This window comes from Lissotriton helveticus, chromosome 9 (genome assembly GCF_964261635.1).
Source record: "Lissotriton helveticus chromosome 9, aLisHel1.1, whole genome shotgun sequence".
Taxonomy (NCBI): Eukaryota; Metazoa; Chordata; class Amphibia; order Caudata; family Salamandridae; genus Lissotriton; species Lissotriton helveticus.
Window position 1 is genome coordinate 940205224 of NC_136070.1, and position 17097 is coordinate 940222320.

Genomic DNA, 17097 nt, shown 5'->3' on the forward strand with positions numbered 1-17097 from the left:
TCCAACATGACAAGCACAGCCGTCCCTCCTGCATCCAAAGTCTCGCGGATGACCTCTGACACCTCGAGGAGTGCCGTCTCCGTACTCAGGTTTGGCCGAAAGCCGGATTGCGAGGGATGCAGGAGATCATTAGACTCGAGGAAACCCGAGAGCACGCCATGCACGTGCTTCTCCGTGAGCTTCGCAAGAGCCGGCAGGAGGGAAATTGGCCGATAATTGGCCGGAACCCCGGGATCCAATCCCGGCTTTTTGAGGAGAGGGATCACCATCGCCCTTTTCCAGGACGAAGGGAGCCGCCCCTCTCTCAAAGATGAATTCAGGAGAGGATTCACCAGGGGGTTCATCAGAGGCGCCATCCTGGCCAAAAATTTGGCCGGGCAGGAATCAAGTGGCGACCCAGACTTGAGTGCGGCCAGAAGTGCGAGGGAAGCATCTGGGGAGACAGACGGAAACTCTGCCAGAAGTACATCTGGCGTAGCCGATGGAATACGTCCCCCCCCGATGCCGCCAGCCCCCACCGCAGACTCCACAGAAAGAGAGGCCTGGATCATTCTGATTTTATCAGTGAAAAACCTGGCCAGGTCACTGACCCAGGTCTCAGATGGAACTGCTTGCTGAAGATTCGACCTGGGGGCTGTGAACTCCCTGACCACGGCAAAAATCTCCTTACAGGAGTTGGCGGCCGCCTCGATCCTCCTGGCGAAATACTCTTTTTTTTGCGCACAGAATGTTACGATGGTACGCTTTAACTGCCAACCAAAAGGTGAGTCTGGCCTCCGCGTCGTACCGAGAGCGCCACGCCCTCTCCGCAACCTTGCAAAGGCTGCGCTCAGTACGCAGCGCCCCGGTATACCACGGCGCAGACTGTCGCTCACCCCCTGATCGAAGAGCTCTTACCGGGGCCAGGTCATCCAGCCTCTCTAACAGCCAAGCTTGCAGAGTCTCCGTGTCCCGGTCCAGGTCACCCACGATAGGACAGGGATGGTCGGCAAATACCTGCTCAAGCATGTCAGGCGTGACTCTGTGTAACCCCCTCGAAGCGGCTCCAGAATGGATCGGAGCACTGCCAGATGGCAGAACACTCCCTTGGATAGAAAATCTGGCCAGTCTATGATCTGACCAAAGTACAGGGAGGAGTTCTATATCCACCAGGGGAACAGAGGAGAAAACCTGATCTAATGTATGCCCTTGCTCATGAGTCGGACCCGACAACGAAGGAGCGAGACCCAAGGGAGTGGTGATATCAAGCAGTTTATTGGAATTCGTATCTCCCACAGTGTCGAGATGAAAATTAAAATCACCCGCCAGCAGGCAATGCTGGGCCGACAAGGCCAGTCTAGGAAGGATCTCCTGGAGGTCCTCAAAGAAAGAGCCCGCCGACCCAGGAGGCCTATAAACCAGCAGGCCCTTCAAGGCTTGGTGAGGGGACAGCCTGATGGCAAAAGCAAGGGACTCTGAACCTGCTATCGTCTCCGTGGGGAGGATGGAACACGGAACGCTTTTCTTGACCACCACCGCCACTCCACCACCTCTTCCCTTGGCTCGATCCTGCCGGAAGATGTTGTAATCCAGAGGGATAGCCGCCAAGATGTCCGGGTTGGACGACTCCCCCAGCCAGGTTTCGGTCAGAAGGAGGCATAAGGGTTTCTCCCTGGACCAAAAGATCGTAAATGTCGAGGGCATGTCTACCTAATGAGCGAGTGTTCAACAAAAGGCACAGATGGTCCACCAGCCCCTCGACTGACCGTAGGACGGGGGAGGGTCCAAAGGTAGGGGACCAGCCGCAAACAGGGCAGCGGTGCTTACCCATATATCGGCCAGGAAACACCGATCGGCACGTGCAAGAATTGGGTTGCAGGGAGCGTAGGATCACTGACGAATAGCGAATCATACTGCTCGCCAAGCAAGAGTTCAGCGCCGCTCCGCCGCCTCCGGAACGCTGACGGGCGCAGACGGGCTGGACTCAGGCGTGACTCCGGCGTCACTACGGTGCGCGTGGAATGGCTGCTTATATGCAGGCCAGCAGCTGGTCTGCTAGCCCCGAATGACCTAGCGTGGAGAAAGACTCACCTAAGATGGCGGCCAAAGCTGGTATGGACTGGGACCCGCAAAGCACGGTGAACAACTATTATTGTGCAGGTGAGGGGAGCACTACCCTATTAAGAACAAGGCAAAATGAAAATGAGGCCAAAACAAGTAGAAAAACCGGATATTTAAAAAACGCGATGCGTTTGTGAATAGCTCGCTCTGCAGCACGCTCCAGCAATGAAATGCTGAATCAGGCGTCCAGATGGTAACAAACAGAGTGGCCCGCCTGCAATGCCCCCTTATATGCAGGCCAGCAGCTGGTCTGCTAGCCCCGAAAGACCTAGCGTGGAGAAAGACTCACCTAAGATGGCGGCCAAAGCTGGTATGGACCGGGACCCGCAAAGCGCGGTGAACAACTATTATTGTGCAGGTGAGGGGAGCACTACCCTATTAAGAACAAGGCAAAATGCAAATGAGGCCAAAACAAATAGAAAAACGGGATATTTAAAAAACGCGATGCTTTGTGAATAGCTCGCTCTGCAGCGCGCTCCAGCAATGAAATGCTGAATCAGGCGTCCAGATGGTAACAAACAGAGTGGCCCGCCTGCAATGCCCCCTTATATGCAGGCCAGCAGCTGGTCTGCTAGCCCCGAATGACCTAGCGTGGAGAAAGACTCACCTAAGATGGCGGCCAAAGCTGGTATGGACCGGGACCCGCAAAGCGCGGTGAACAACTATTATTGTGCAGGTGAGGGGAGCACTACCCTATTAAGAACAAGGCAAAATGCAAATGAGGCCAAAACAAATAGAAAAACGGGATATTTAAAAAACGCGATGCGTTTGTGAATAGCTCGCTCTGCAGCGCGCTCCAGCAATGAAATGCTGAATCAGGCGTCCAGATGGTAACAAACAGCTATTGCTATGTGCTGTTACTTGCTGTTACAGCAGTGACCAGCAGTGGCCAAACGCCAGACACCAGTCACCAGTTCTCAACTCCACCCTCCGAACTACCCGAGCTCTCCTCATTCCTCAGGCAAACCACTCCTCACCGTTCCTCACTTTTGCGTGCTTGCAGGCGGGCCCGTACTTGGCGAGGACCCCCCTGGAGCTACTGCCAAGCTTTTGCTGTGTGCTCGACTCGGCTACACAGCTTCACAGCTTTTCAGCCTCGTAGTTTGTGATGAGGCTGTGAGACGACTGGCAGGCGGGGCAAGGCTCCCACCGGGTCTGGGGACCAGCTCGCGATTCTCAGCACGCCGCTGCTGCTGATGCCTCTGCTCTGCTCTACTGCTCTGCTCTGCTGCTGCTGCGCACTGTCGCGCAGCAGCAGCAGATTCCTCAGATCACTACCAGTGTTTTGTATATGTGACTTCAATTTTAGTGTAAATTGTGTTCAGACAACATAGAATGTGATAAATGTAAGATGTTGTTCAACCGTCCATCCTATATAAGTTTGTGGTTCAATCTGTACATAAATACAAACTTCTTCTAGGTGACATTATAATGGATATCATATCAACATGCGGTTGTAATCAGTGCAATATATGTTGTAATGTATAATTAGTTATGCTTTGTAGCAAATCATGTATAAATTGAATCTATTTATATATATATTTTTTCTATCCACAAAAAATACAAAAAGATCAATAAAATCAAAAATAATTTTCTAAGTTGTTTGCTATATGGTGTATCATGTGGTTGTATGTCTAGAGCTTGGGCACTACTCTATTGTTAATCAGCACTGAGCCCGGTGCTATCTCTTTTTCAAAGTAGTTGATTTCCTTGTCAGGGTTTTATCCTTTTTCAGGGGCCCCGTGCGTTTCCCATAGTCAGTATCTCGCAGCCTGTCTGTGAGGGGTTTCACAGGTATAGTGTATAGTCCAGTTTCTGAGTTCATTGTATCGATTTCTGGTAGGTCTGAGATCTTGAATTTGAATAACTAGAGTGTTGTGTTGTCATTGTGTATGAGAGTGTGTATGTGAACACTTGGTGACTGTAATAAGGTGTTATATAGTTGTAAATTGGAATGGTGAAAGTCTATTGTTTATAAATATATCTCTTGGAGAAATTCCCTCTAGTCATGTCTAATTTTCTCACCTTTGGCTTTACGGATGAACAATTCGCCAATATGGTGGGTAGTTCAGCAACCTTTAGTAATCAAACATCTACTGTCTTAGATAAAAATGAAGATGTTATAACATTACTGGCATTAAAAAAGAAAATGAAACGTATAGAGCTACACGAGCATTACATGCTCAAATACTTGAAAGCGGGAGTCATACCTCAAGGGTTGCGTGTTAGAAATATCCCTGGGCTTTTTATTCAAATTAAAGAATTTCTAGAACGATGGGCCATGATATCCAACCGATGGCCACGTGATTACATGATGCTAATTGTCGAAACAGCTAAAGAGGTCCTAGAACAATTGGCAGCAGAAATTCAGGACCTGGAACATAAGATTAAAAGTTCAGGCATAGTGGAAGACACTAAGAAAAAGTTCGAAGATATAGAAAAAGATCTTCACTCATATACAGAATACCTTACTAAAGGTAAAATAGAAAAAACTAAATAAAGATGTTTGGTTTTTCAGTAAAGAAACTACATATCCCTATTTGGCAGAACAATATTATAATCAACCAGAAGGAGGCCGATAGGGCCAATTAATGAATAAACTGTATAACTATGGCAAAAAGGTCACAACTTTTTCCGACTTCTCAGACTCCGAAAATAACCGACTCATGTGGAAATATAGAAAGTTATATCTAGTAAGATACTAGACAGCATTGTAATATAGGTAACACAAATAAGTAGCGTAAGCATAATAAATAAAAAACATGCCTCGTTATGCTTTCGTTTAGTGCTGAACAGAGCTGCCAGTTTTAGTCCATAATCTAACAAATGATGAAGGGCGGTTACTGATAATATCATTGGAGAACCCAGCAGAGGTAACCTATATCTATACTGTAACCTTGTAAAGCAGGAATAAATGTTATTTTGAAAAACTAAAGATAGAGAAAGATTTAGCAAATTAGATAATATTGGAAAAAACGATCATGTAGAATAAATGAAGTTAGAAAAAGTCCTAAGATCAGTGGGTAGGTAATACTTGCGTAATTTCAGAACGTTTTTTAACCCTTTTTCATATCCTTTTCCATTTCACGATTTCACTAAAAAGTTGTGTGACAGAATGTGTAGCACAAATCACTTTTTGTAAGAGAGAGTGTATTGTTATTCACCTCACTTTTGTAAATTCACAGGTCTGTTCAAATTTCATCTCTCTCAGACCGCGCTCCAGAACCATCAGTCATGTACTTAATGTTTATATATCAAAAGTAAATTGAATCAGTGCGTCAAAACTCTAGATGACAATTGTTATTTATATATTCTTTTATTTTTAGTATTCACTGGTAAAGAAAATCCTGAAGAAGGCATTTTCCGAAAAGCTTTGGTGGTATTCCTCAGATCACTACCAGTGTTTTGTATATATGACTTCAATTTTAGTGTAAATTGTGTTCAGACACCATAGAATGTGATAAATGTAAGATGTTTTTCAACCGTCCATCCCATATAAGTTTGTGGTTCAATCTGTACATGAATACAAACTTCTTCTAGGTGACATTATAATGGATAACATATCAACATGCGGTTGTAATCAGTGCAAAATATATTGTAATGTATAATTATTTATGCTTTGTAGCAAATCATGTATAAATTGAATCTATTTATATATTTTTTATCCACAAAAAATACAAAAAGATCAATAAACTCAAAAATATTTTTCTAGGTTGTTTGCTATATGGTGTATCATGTGGTTGTATGTCTAGAGTTTGTGCACTACTCTATTGTTAATCAGCACTGAGCCCGGTGCTATCTCTTTTTCAAAGTAATCGAACAGACCTATACATGAAGAATGCTATCCGCAAGCCCCTGAATGTATTTATGTATTTTTAATATTTTTTTTTAAATTAGGAAAATATGAGTCCTGGTAAGACAGCTAGAGATATCTCTCGGCGAGACCTAAAAATATTGACCAGTAGTAAATTATTCATCACAAACTGAGCTGGCGTTCAATGCTGTTTGCCTTCCTGTTTGAACGGAAAATCGACAAACAACCCCCACATTACCACGCCACAGCAGGTGCCCAATACAATCAAATGCCTTGCTTTGTTTTCATACACAATACCCCGAAGTTCCTCAAACTCAGGCTAGCCGCCACGCTACGCTCGTTCAGTAGTGCTTCTAGATTGCCTCCCCATGCCCCCTAATGGGACTTGGGGGCATATTTATGAGCTCCTTGTGCCGCCAGAGCGTCACTTTTTGTGACGATCTGGCGCCGAAAACTACAAAATTATATTTATGAAGTCACGCAAAGCCACTTTACGTGACTTAGAATGGCCTCATAGAGATGAAGTAAGGCAAGGCAGTGCAAATCACTGCGTTGGCTTACTCTGCATTAGGAAGACGTTCCATGGCTGTTCCCACGCAACACCCATGGATTTGACACATCTCCAGATTTAACAAACCATGTAAATCTGGGGGTGCGATAAAACTTTACGCCTCCCCACGGGAGGTGCAAGGAGGAAAAATAACTTTCTTTTTCATCGTCTTTTCCTCTTTCCATATGTCCTGCATTCTCCAGCACACATAGAAAGAGAAAAAAGCCTCCCATGATTGTTTTTGTGCAGGAAGTTGCCCCTCCCTGCACAAAAACAATCCTGCTGATAACACAGGCACCCTTGCACCATGGTGCAAGGGTGCCTTTGTTGGTGCTAGTCTGCCAAAACGGTGGCAGTGCATGGGGAAAGGACAGGAATGCGCAGTATTAGATAAATACGGTGCATTCCTGCCCCTTCACTTTGATGTAGGGCAGCCCAGCAAGGTTACTTACTGCGTTGCCCTACGCCAAAACCCCATAAATGAGGTTTTAACTTTGTTTTAACTTGTATACATTTCTAAAAACGTTTTTATCTTTGTATTGACAAAATTGAATCTCTTTTTATATGTAATTTGTATAATATATTTTGTGGTCCTCTGTTGAGTACCAGAACAAATAAACTTTTGACTTTGACTTTGACTTTGAGGTTTTTGGTTTGTGTTTTTTCTCCCACCTTTATATTGACAAATGGCCGCGCATCCTCAAAGTGTCCTGAGCCTTGCGATCACAAAAACTCGCACGTGTCCACGTCACATTATTCAATAGGCCTAACCGTAAGGTAGTAAGGGAAGAGATAAGAAGGATGTATTTATTTAATCACTGACCGGTTAAATACACAAATGAATCTTTAAATTTAGAGTTAAAAATGTGAACTGGGTCTGAACCTCAGCTGCTACATAAATAAAGGATTTGTGAGGAACTGAGCTTTTGGTTCGCATATACATGTGACATCAGCAGCTCACTCAGAACAGGATTTTGTTTTTGGTACAGTCGATACAACACTGTCTGTACTTAAAAAAGCTTTGCTAGGAGATCACTCAATGCCTGGGGATGTATTTACTAAAAAATTATCGCAGAGATAACTTGCTATAAGCAAGGTTTATCTCAGAAGTGATAAAAATCCTCGTGCTAACTGCCAAATGAGAGATTATCGCTGGAAAACCAACGATAATCTCTCGGAGTTTGGCGTTAGCTTGATGATAGGGGCTCACAAACTTAGCCATGATATCCACCTTCCATAGGATATCATGGCTAAGTCAGGAAAATACCAGGTGTAAAAAAAGCAGCGCTAACCGCGGTTAGCGCTGCTTTTTTTATTACTAACCGGGTTAGCGAAATCCTTGATAATAGGAGAAATGTCGCTTAACAACATTTCTCTTATTATTTTTCTCTGGAACGCCCCCTTTGCATCTCATTAGAGATGCAAGGGGAAGCGTAAAGAAAAAGGGTGCTAACATGCAAATTTGCGTGTTAGCACCCTGTTGCTGATAGGGAGATAATTTTATCTCCGCTTTCTTGGCTTTTAAAGCCAAAAAAGCGGAGATAAATCCCTTGATAATATGCCCCTATGTTTTTTTTCTGTTTTTTTACAAATTAAGCACAGTCTGTACTGACCCTGCGTGGGGTCGGGGAGGGCTTCTGGACAAAAATTTGGGTCCAGCAATTATTTATTTTTTTACACAAATTAAGCACAGACTGTACTGACCCTGCATTGGGAGGGGAGGCAGTTTGGGGCAGCACGCGTGAACTACAGCGCGTGGAGCCAATCACTGTAGCTCCTAGCTGTTCCATGTGTGCAGACGAGCTGTGGGTGCGGTATCGTGACTGCGCGTGCAGTGTACAGAACCAGCATGCGCTGAGTGCAGGAATGGTGTTTAAAGAGGCAGTCCGCCCGGCACAGTGACAGCTGGCACACGGAGAGCCTTGGCGCTAACAGTGATCAATTTTCAGGTCACAGTTTATAGAAACAGCCGTCCAAATGTTTGGTCACGTTATGTACATCAAATGTGCTGGGTGACGTAACTGTTCGTAGCCTGTTGCAACAGGGTCCGTCTGTGCAGTGGCAGCCTGTGATAGACAGCCTGTGAAGTGGCAGCCTGTGACAAGCCAGCCAGTGGTGGTTATAGACAGTCTTGACAGTGCGAGTCTGCGTGATGGCAGTCTGTGACGTTACAGCCAATGCAGTCAGTGTCCTTACTGGCAGGGGCAGTTTAAGGATTTTGGGGGCCCTGGGCCAAACGTATTTTTGGGGGGCCCTGTTCGGATCTGCTTTGAATTTATGATCCAACTTCAGCTCTTTCTTGCCCTCTTTGGCCAAGTCAATGACGGTGCACAGGCACACTGTTCAAAATTAAAAATGTGTTTATATCTAATATACGGGGATAGTGATATGTGTTTCCAATATTGTAACACAGCAGCAGAACACTAAAATTACTGCAAATAATCTCTGTGACACCCTCTCATTTCTCACTTGTGAGATCCTGTTTGCATCTAAAATAAACTTTTCTTATGGATGTTGCATGAAACATAAACACAACTTTCGTCTGCAAAATGTCTGTACGAGACTCTCTCATATTACCTAGATGAAAAATAAATTAAAGGAAAACACTATTTGCAACAATCAGTTTAACCCCTCCGCTGCGCTGAACGTTCCACGCTGGTGCGGAACGTTCGATTGCGCTGGCGGGGCCGCGACATTCAGCGGACGTGCGCAGCAATACCAAGGTAGTGCACGCGACGTCTGCTGAACATGCGCAGCACTTAACGGGTTAAGAATTATTGAAGGTCACCAGGGCAAGACTCTCTGCAGAACAGAGCTGGCTCTATCAGGGGCCAACTGAAAAGATGGGGCCCTGGGTCAGAGCTTACTTTGCCCAATAAATAAAACGAATTTCGTTGCACACACTGCATCACCAAATGCGATGCAGTGTGTGCAACAAAATTCATTTTTTTTTATGTTTACTTACCTTTTAAAGTCCGCAATCCATACATTACTATCCCCCACCCTGCCCCTCCCGCTCCCCACGTCACCGCCCGGCCGGTACTCCCACTACCGGCCGCGGCTGGTGTTCAGTGAAGGGCTATGAATTGACATATGTACACAAAATAAGCTCTCCGAGAATTTTGCAATTTATAGAGATATGTAATGTGTCCCTCCCAACGCTACTCAGTACAAGTGTTGGGCATACTAAAAAATGTAACCGATTGGCCTCCCACACCACCAGGTGTCATGCTTCATAAATGTCTAGAGAATAAACTTTTAGGATGCCACATTATATCACAAACCCTTGCTTAATTACAAGTGCCTGCCGACTCCAGGGGGCCGTTTTTGTTACAGGGCCGTTTTTGCAACGTTGCTGCAAAAACAGCTCTGTAACTAAATCGGCTGAAAACCGGCCCTGGCAAAGAGCGCGGTCGCACCACCTACCCAGACCCCCGGGGGTGGGGGGGCCAGTCGAGCACTTTGCCAGGGCCGGTTTTGGTTCCCAGTCCGGCCTTGGTTGTGTTGGGAGGCCTGCTCACCCTTGAGACCCCAGAGCCTCTAGTTCCCTATCCGGGGTATATCCCGGGGGAGTGTGTTTCTGTGAAAAGACAGCCTGTGTGGTTGACATGCTGTGACATGACAGACCAGGCCCGGCTCCAGGAATATTTAATTGGGTGGGCCAAGGACGCATTTGGGTGGGCCACTGCGGGCTCGATTTGTCGCATATATGTCTCGGCAGACCTGCTTCAGGGCCCTCCTTTACCTCTTCTTAGTCTTACAAGGCCCAGTAAAACTCACTCTTTTCCAAATCTCTTTTTAACCGCAAGCGTGCAGCGGCTTTTCCCGCGGTATGCGGCATTTTAAAAATTACCGCGTTACATGACGACCTCAGCTCGTCATCAGCACACGGCAGGTAACGCTGATGACGAGCTGAGCTCGTCATCAGTATGGAAGGGGTTAATGTTATCACTCACAAAAAGTGTTTTTTCTATGTAATGTTCCTTTGATGGGAAGAGGAGGTTACTGAGGTGGGAGTATCAGGTGAGTGACACTTCTCGGGCTCCCTCTGTGCGAACCTTCAGGGCGAATCCCTCTTCATTACTACCTCCACCTGACCACGGACTCTTCAACACACTCCCTTACAAGCTTGATTAGCCACTATTCCTCTCCAGTGCACCTTATCTCACAGATGACCTTAGGCCCCGCCCCATGTCAGGCACCATCTCCCGGTAAAAACATTAGTAAAATCACCTTCATACTTAAAACATTGAATAGAGCAATAAATATAATTAGCACGCACTTTAAAGTATGTTCCACAGTAGCCCTTATGGCCCGACTGCTAATTAAATAAACAAAAACAGAAAGGCCATGACAGGGCCGGCTTCAGCGCTGATGCAAAAGTCTTTTTTCGCGCTGCCCCAAAAACCTCTTTCTCCATAAATACCTTTACTACCACCTTCCAACAGTGTACCTCATCCATCCATGCCCCCCCCTATTGACCTCTTCCTCGGATTCCCTCACTGCCACATGCCACAAGTGCCCCTCATCTCCCCATAGCCCCTCCCCTTTATGACCTCCTCCTCGGTTTCCTTCACTGCCACCCTCCCCCAGTGCCCCTCGTCTCTCTGTAGCCCCTCCCCCTCATGACCTCCTCATCAGACTCCCTCAATACCACCATCCACCGGTGCCCCTCATCTCTCCCTGGCTCCCCCTCCACCCCATGACCTCCTCTTCGGATTCCCTCACTGCCACCCTCCACCAGCGCCCCTCACTCTCTGTAGCCCATCCCCTCATGACCTCCTCCTCAGACTCCCTCACTACCACCCTCTACCAGTGCCCCTCATCTCTCCCTAGCTCCTCCCTCCACCCCATGACCTCTTCCTCGGATTCCCTCGCTGCCACCCTCCACCAGCGCCCCTCATGTTTACGTATCCCCTCTCTCATATGCATTTAATTTGTTGTATAACGCTGCTCATATCAATGTAGTGTGTGTCAGTACTTTACACCACGCACACACTTACAGAGACAACGAATCATGCAAGTATGTAAATCAGTCTACAGGGAATGTCACATAAGCCAATGAGTATTACAAGGTGTAGGAATCATAGGTCATCCATTCTGGTGGGTAGTATATTTTAAGAGGGTTTGGTCTGATGAAACACAACCTTAGGATTTAAAGAGTATTCCATGGGGGTCAGCTTTACTGATAAAAATGTATATCTGCCCAAACATACTCATTTTAGCAACATTAGAATAATGAAAAGACTAGGGAATTTCTAACTATATCACAAAACAAAAAAAGCGAAGTTCTAATTATACCATTCATGTTTGTTTGCAGCTCTTTGGTGGCAGTTCATTGTTCACTGCCTTTTGTTAGGATTGTAACTTCTGAAGTAACACAAGGATCTCTGTGACAAAGGCAGTAACCCACTGAGCTATCCACATAAAATACAGTGCGTCTGCATTTAAAAAATACTAACAAACGATTGCTCTAAAGCAGGATCCTTAATTACCAACTTTATCTGGGCATTTTGCATTGTTTTATTGTTGACCAGCATCGGCTATGATGAAATCATAAAAACTGTTTAAATGAAGCACTGCATATACGAAGTATGTGTCCTGCTGGGCCTGTACACATTCTCTTACCTACTCCATTAGTACTTCTTTATGTCACAGCCTTATGTGATAAGCAGCTGCAGGAGTCAGGGGGTGACTAGGAATAAACAGACCGCTTTTCCCCTGCGCTGCATAGAAAAAAAGAAATATCAACGCAGCAGGACAGTAGGCAAAGGTTACCAAAGGTTACCGTTGTCAAAGAAAGGATTTGTCCCCTTTCGCCTTGCAGAGATGAAGGGGTAAAAAACTAAACAAAGCCTCCTTAACATGTAAATGGTCTTTTAAAGACCTGTTAAGTACTTTGGTGCGGCTGCGATAATCTTAAACTGTCTGTGTGTGTGTATGCGCCCGGGAAGCTGTCTCCCCGGGCTGACACACACGACCTGTGGTTTGCACACCTGCCTTCAAGCCCTCACTGCGAGGGCCAAGGCTCCTGTTTGGGTGGGCCAGGCTCATCTTTGGGTGGGCCGGGCCCACCCGGCCCACCCGCTAGAACCGGGCCTGTGACAGACAGTGCAGACAAGGTGATTATTGCAGCCTTTACAGTAACAGTGCGTGGAGTGACAGTCTATGAAGTGACAGCCTGTAACATGCCAGTCAAAGCGTTTATTGGAAGTAGGAAGTCTCTACGGTGCGAGTGTCTGTAGTGGAGGTCGGTAGAGTGACGTCCGGTGCAGTCACATTCTATTAAAATGATGGCATCCGGTGTAGTGAGCCTGCGACATGACAGTCAGGACAAGTACACTGACTACAGGCGGTCTCTATCGCCCAAGTCTGTGCCGGGGCGGTCCATAGAGTGACAGCGTGACACTGTGTTTAGTGACATTCTGTGAGGGGACTATAAATGACAGCCTGTAGAGTGCAGCCTGTGACACGACAGTCAGTACAGGTGCAGTGTTTACAGGCAGCCTCTAATGTCACAGTGTGTGCTGTGAGAGTCAGTAAAGTGACAGGCTCTACAGGAGTATTTTGTGCAGACTATAAAATGACAGCCTGTATAGTGCAGCCTGTGACATGACAGTCAGTGTGGGTACAGTGTTTACAGGCAGTCTCTGGTGTCAGTGGGTGTGCTGTGAGAGTCAGTAAAGTGACGGGCTCTACAGGAGTATTTTGTGCAGACTATAAAATGACAGCCTGTACAGTGCAGCCTGTGACACGACAGTCAGTTCAGGTGCAGTGTTTACAGGCAGCCTAATGTCACAGTGTGTGCCGTGAGAGTCAGTATAGTGGCAGGCTCTACAGGAGTATTTTGTGCAGACTATAAAATGACAGCCTGTATAGTGAAGCCTGTGACAGGACAGTCAGTTCAGGTGCAGTGTTTACAGGCAGCCTAATGTCACAGTGTGTGCCGTGAGAGTCAGTATAGTGGCAGGCTCTACAGGAGTATTTTGTGCAGACTATAAAATGACAGCCTGTAGAGTGCAGCCTGTGACACGACAGTCAGTTCAGGTGCAGTGTTTACAGGCAGCCTAATGTCACAGTGTGTGCAGTGAGAGTCAGTAAAGTGACAGGCTCTACGGGAGTATTTTGTGCAGACTATAAAATGACAGCCTGTATAGTGCAGCCTGTGACACGACAGTCAGTTCAGGTGCAGTGTTTACAGGCAGCCTAATGTCACAGTGTGTGCAGTGAGAGTCAGTAAAGTGACAGGCTCTACAGGAGTATTTTGTGCAGACTATAAAATGACAGCCTGTATAGTGCAGCCTGTGACATGACAGTCAGTTCAGGTGCAGTGTTTACAGGCAGCCTAATGTCACAGTGTGTGCAGTGAGAGTCAGTAAAGTGACAGGCTCTACAGGAGTATTTTGTGCAGACTATAAAATGACAGCCTGTATAGTGCAGCCTGTGACACGACAGTCAGTTCAGGTGCAGTGTTTACAGGCAGCCTAATGTCACAGTGTGTGCAGTGAGAGTCAGTAAAGTGACAGGCTCTACAGGAGTATTTTGTGCAGACTATAAAATGACAGCCTGTAGAGTGCAGCCTGTGACATGACAGTCAGTTCAGGTGCAGTGTTTACAGGCAGCCTAATGTCACAGTGTGTGCCGTGAGAGTCAGTATAGTGGCAGGCTCTACAGGAGTATTTTGTGCAGACTATAAAATGACAGCCTGTAGAGTGCAGCCTGTGACACGACAGTCAGTTCAGGTGCAGTGTTTACAGGCAGCCTAATGTCACAGTGTGTGCAGTGAGAGTCAGTAAAGTGACAGGCTCTACAGGAGTATTTTGTGCAGACTATAAAATGACAGCCTGTAGAGTGCAGCCTGTGACATGACAGTCAGTTCAAGTGCAGTGTTTACAGGCAGTCTCTGGTGTCAGTGGGTGTGCTGTGGCAGTCAGTACAGTCACAGTCTCCGCGGGATCATTGTGTACAGTGATTATAACATGTCAGCCTGTGAGTGACAGCCGGTGGTGGCAGAGCGACGATGGACAGCGTCAGCTGCCTCGGCGGCGCGCGCAGTGACAGTGTAGGAAGAGACACTCAGTGGGTACAGGTACCTGCAGAGCTCCTCGAACAGATGGAAGTTCAGCTTGCGTTTCTTCTTCTCGTTCAGGCAGTATCCGATCCGCCGCCTCCGCCTGTAGGTTGGCATCGTGGGTGGTCCGGGGGTCCCAAAGCCGAGTGTCCGAGACGCCGGACCCCTGTACACGCAAAGACACCCTGTGAGAGGCGGAACCCCCGAGGCAGAGAGTCTAAGGGGACAGACAGACCCCGGCACTAAAACTACCAGAGCCGCAAGAACTCAAGGCGTTCGTGATTGTGTGTGTGTGGTGGAGGGGGGGGGGGGGGGGGGTACCCTCTCCACACTCACTCTTGTCTCTGTGCTAACACATGTTCTGTCCCATGCCCCGGTCTCTCCACCCTGGGTTTCTGACAGAGAGCTAATCCCTGTCCCCCACGCCTCCTGTCTCTCCTCGGTCCCTCTGGCGTCTGTTCGCTCTTTCCCTCCTCCGGGTTTCTTTAACCTCACTCCTCTCCTTCGTGGGTTCTCGCCCCTCCCTCCTGGAGTCTCGTCCCCCCTCTCCCGGTTTATCTCCCTCGCCCCAGCATAGGTCCTGCGTCACCCGCCCGGGGTTTCCGCCTCCCCGGGGTCTCCGGCACCGGCACTGGGGCTCGCCCTGTGAGCTCTGCTCTCAGAGCTCTCTCCTCTACGGCACAAGGAAGGGGCGGCGCACAGGGCACCAGCCCTGCTCAGCTGATAGCCATAAAAAAAAATTAAAACATATATATATATATCTATATACATATAATATATATATATATATATATATATATATATATATATATATATATATATAGATAGATAGATAGATAGATAGATAGATAGATAGATAGATATACATATCTATATATATATATATATATATATATTTTATTATTATTTTTTTATTTATTTATGCGTTACCCTAAGGTGTCAGAGCGCTTCACAATAGGAACAGAACTGATACATGAGGAGAAGATTACTAGTGAACAAATTACAAACGCAAACGTTACGTGACATGAGGCCAAAGTGACAATTGTGAGCAAACAAAATACAAGAGGTAGCAAAAGGTACATTACAGGAGGAAAAAGTGACGTGTGCAGGTTACAAAAGCGTACAAAGTACAAGTAGAGGTATAATACTGCAATAAATGGCAGACACTCAAACACTACATACATCCTTGATTGTGCACCTCTTCTGTGTGCAAAGAACTCCCACACGTCAGACAGGCGCATCAGTTTATTTCAGGGGTTTTGCCTAAAATCGCCCAGTCTTACTGTATAATCCTTATAGCACACTTACGAAGGCAATGGGGCTGGGCTGAGAGGAAAGGGACCAGGCCAAGACGAGCAGGCACAAAAAAACAAGCATTGACAAAAAATATGGGGCCTTATTTATTAAGCCATGCGTCACTTTAACGCCGCAGGTGCGTCACTTTTTGTGACGCATCAGTGGCGTAAAAAATGTGCCTTGTTGCACCATATTTACAAAGTGACGCACCTAGGTAGATGCATCATTTTGTAAACCCCTGCGCCACATTATTCCTGCGCCAGGTATAATGTATGCAAGGGGGGCGTATTGACGCAAGAAAGGGTCATGGAAGTGACACAGTGAAATCCATGAGATTTCACTGCGCCACTTCTAGTACTCAAATGCGTCAAAATCTTACGCCTGCCACACAGCAGGCGTAAGACTGACGCAGGCCCTTTCAGATGGGGCTTGCCCATTGTGAAAGGACACATTGCTGGAGTTGTGTCACTTTTGTGACACACTCCAGCAATGCATCACTTTTGCGTCTACAGATACGTCAGAAATACTGACGTATCTGTAACTCCTTGCGACATGATGCGTCATACTGTAAATATGACGCATCATTGGTGTCGCAAGGAGGGCGCAATGAAAAGTGACGCACCGCTATTTTCACGCAGCGATGCGTCACTTTTCATAAATGAGGCCCAGGGTTTTAATGTGCTGCGCCCTTGAAGCATCACACACACTGCATTTACGTGGGCACATCTCTCTGCACGCAAACAGGCACATCGATTAGCTGCCACCACCTATGCCCAGGATGTTTCCCTCGATACAAGAACAGCAATGAGCGCCGTTTTATTTGCCACAGCAGCGACACATGACACGGCGCACCCGGTTTCACGAATTAAAATTGTTTACCCTGCGCAGCCATGCGGAGCGCGTGACAATATCACACCCAACGGTGATGTATGGAAAATAATAACACGAGTTAGACTAAGTCAAGATGAGTGGCACTCGGCAGCTATAATCGGGGGTTCTCCCCCTGAAAAAAACTTTGGGAACAAGAGCAGCTGGTGGCACATTATAAAGAAAATGTGGAAACAGAATTTGGTGAAAAAGAAATACTGTTCATAAAAAAATGCTGAAGGTGTGGCCTTGAAATATTTAAAAAAAACTGCAAGAGCGACCCATAGCTTGTAGCATGTCACTTCTTTTTCAAGCAGTGCAAAGTCGTCAACACTCTGTCAAACCAGGGGGCTTTCTTGGACTTAACCAAGATAAAGAAAACATATGTACAGCAACTTC

At 46.6% G+C, this 17097-nt stretch overlaps 1 protein-coding gene across 1 annotated transcript in view; it reads right to left on the minus strand.

Annotated features, from left to right (window-relative positions):
- LOC144782045 (inositol-tetrakisphosphate 1-kinase-like) overlaps window positions 1-15257 on the minus strand; it is a 227703-nt gene extending 212446 nt beyond the window's left edge. Inside the window, exon 1 of the mRNA XM_078661176.1 lies at window positions 14558-15257. Coding sequence (XP_078517302.1) covers window positions 14558-14652 — 95 coding nt within the window. The 5' untranslated portion in view covers window positions 14653-15257. The remainder of the gene's footprint in view (window positions 1-14557) is intronic.
- Window positions 15258-17097: the final 1840 nt, after the last annotated feature.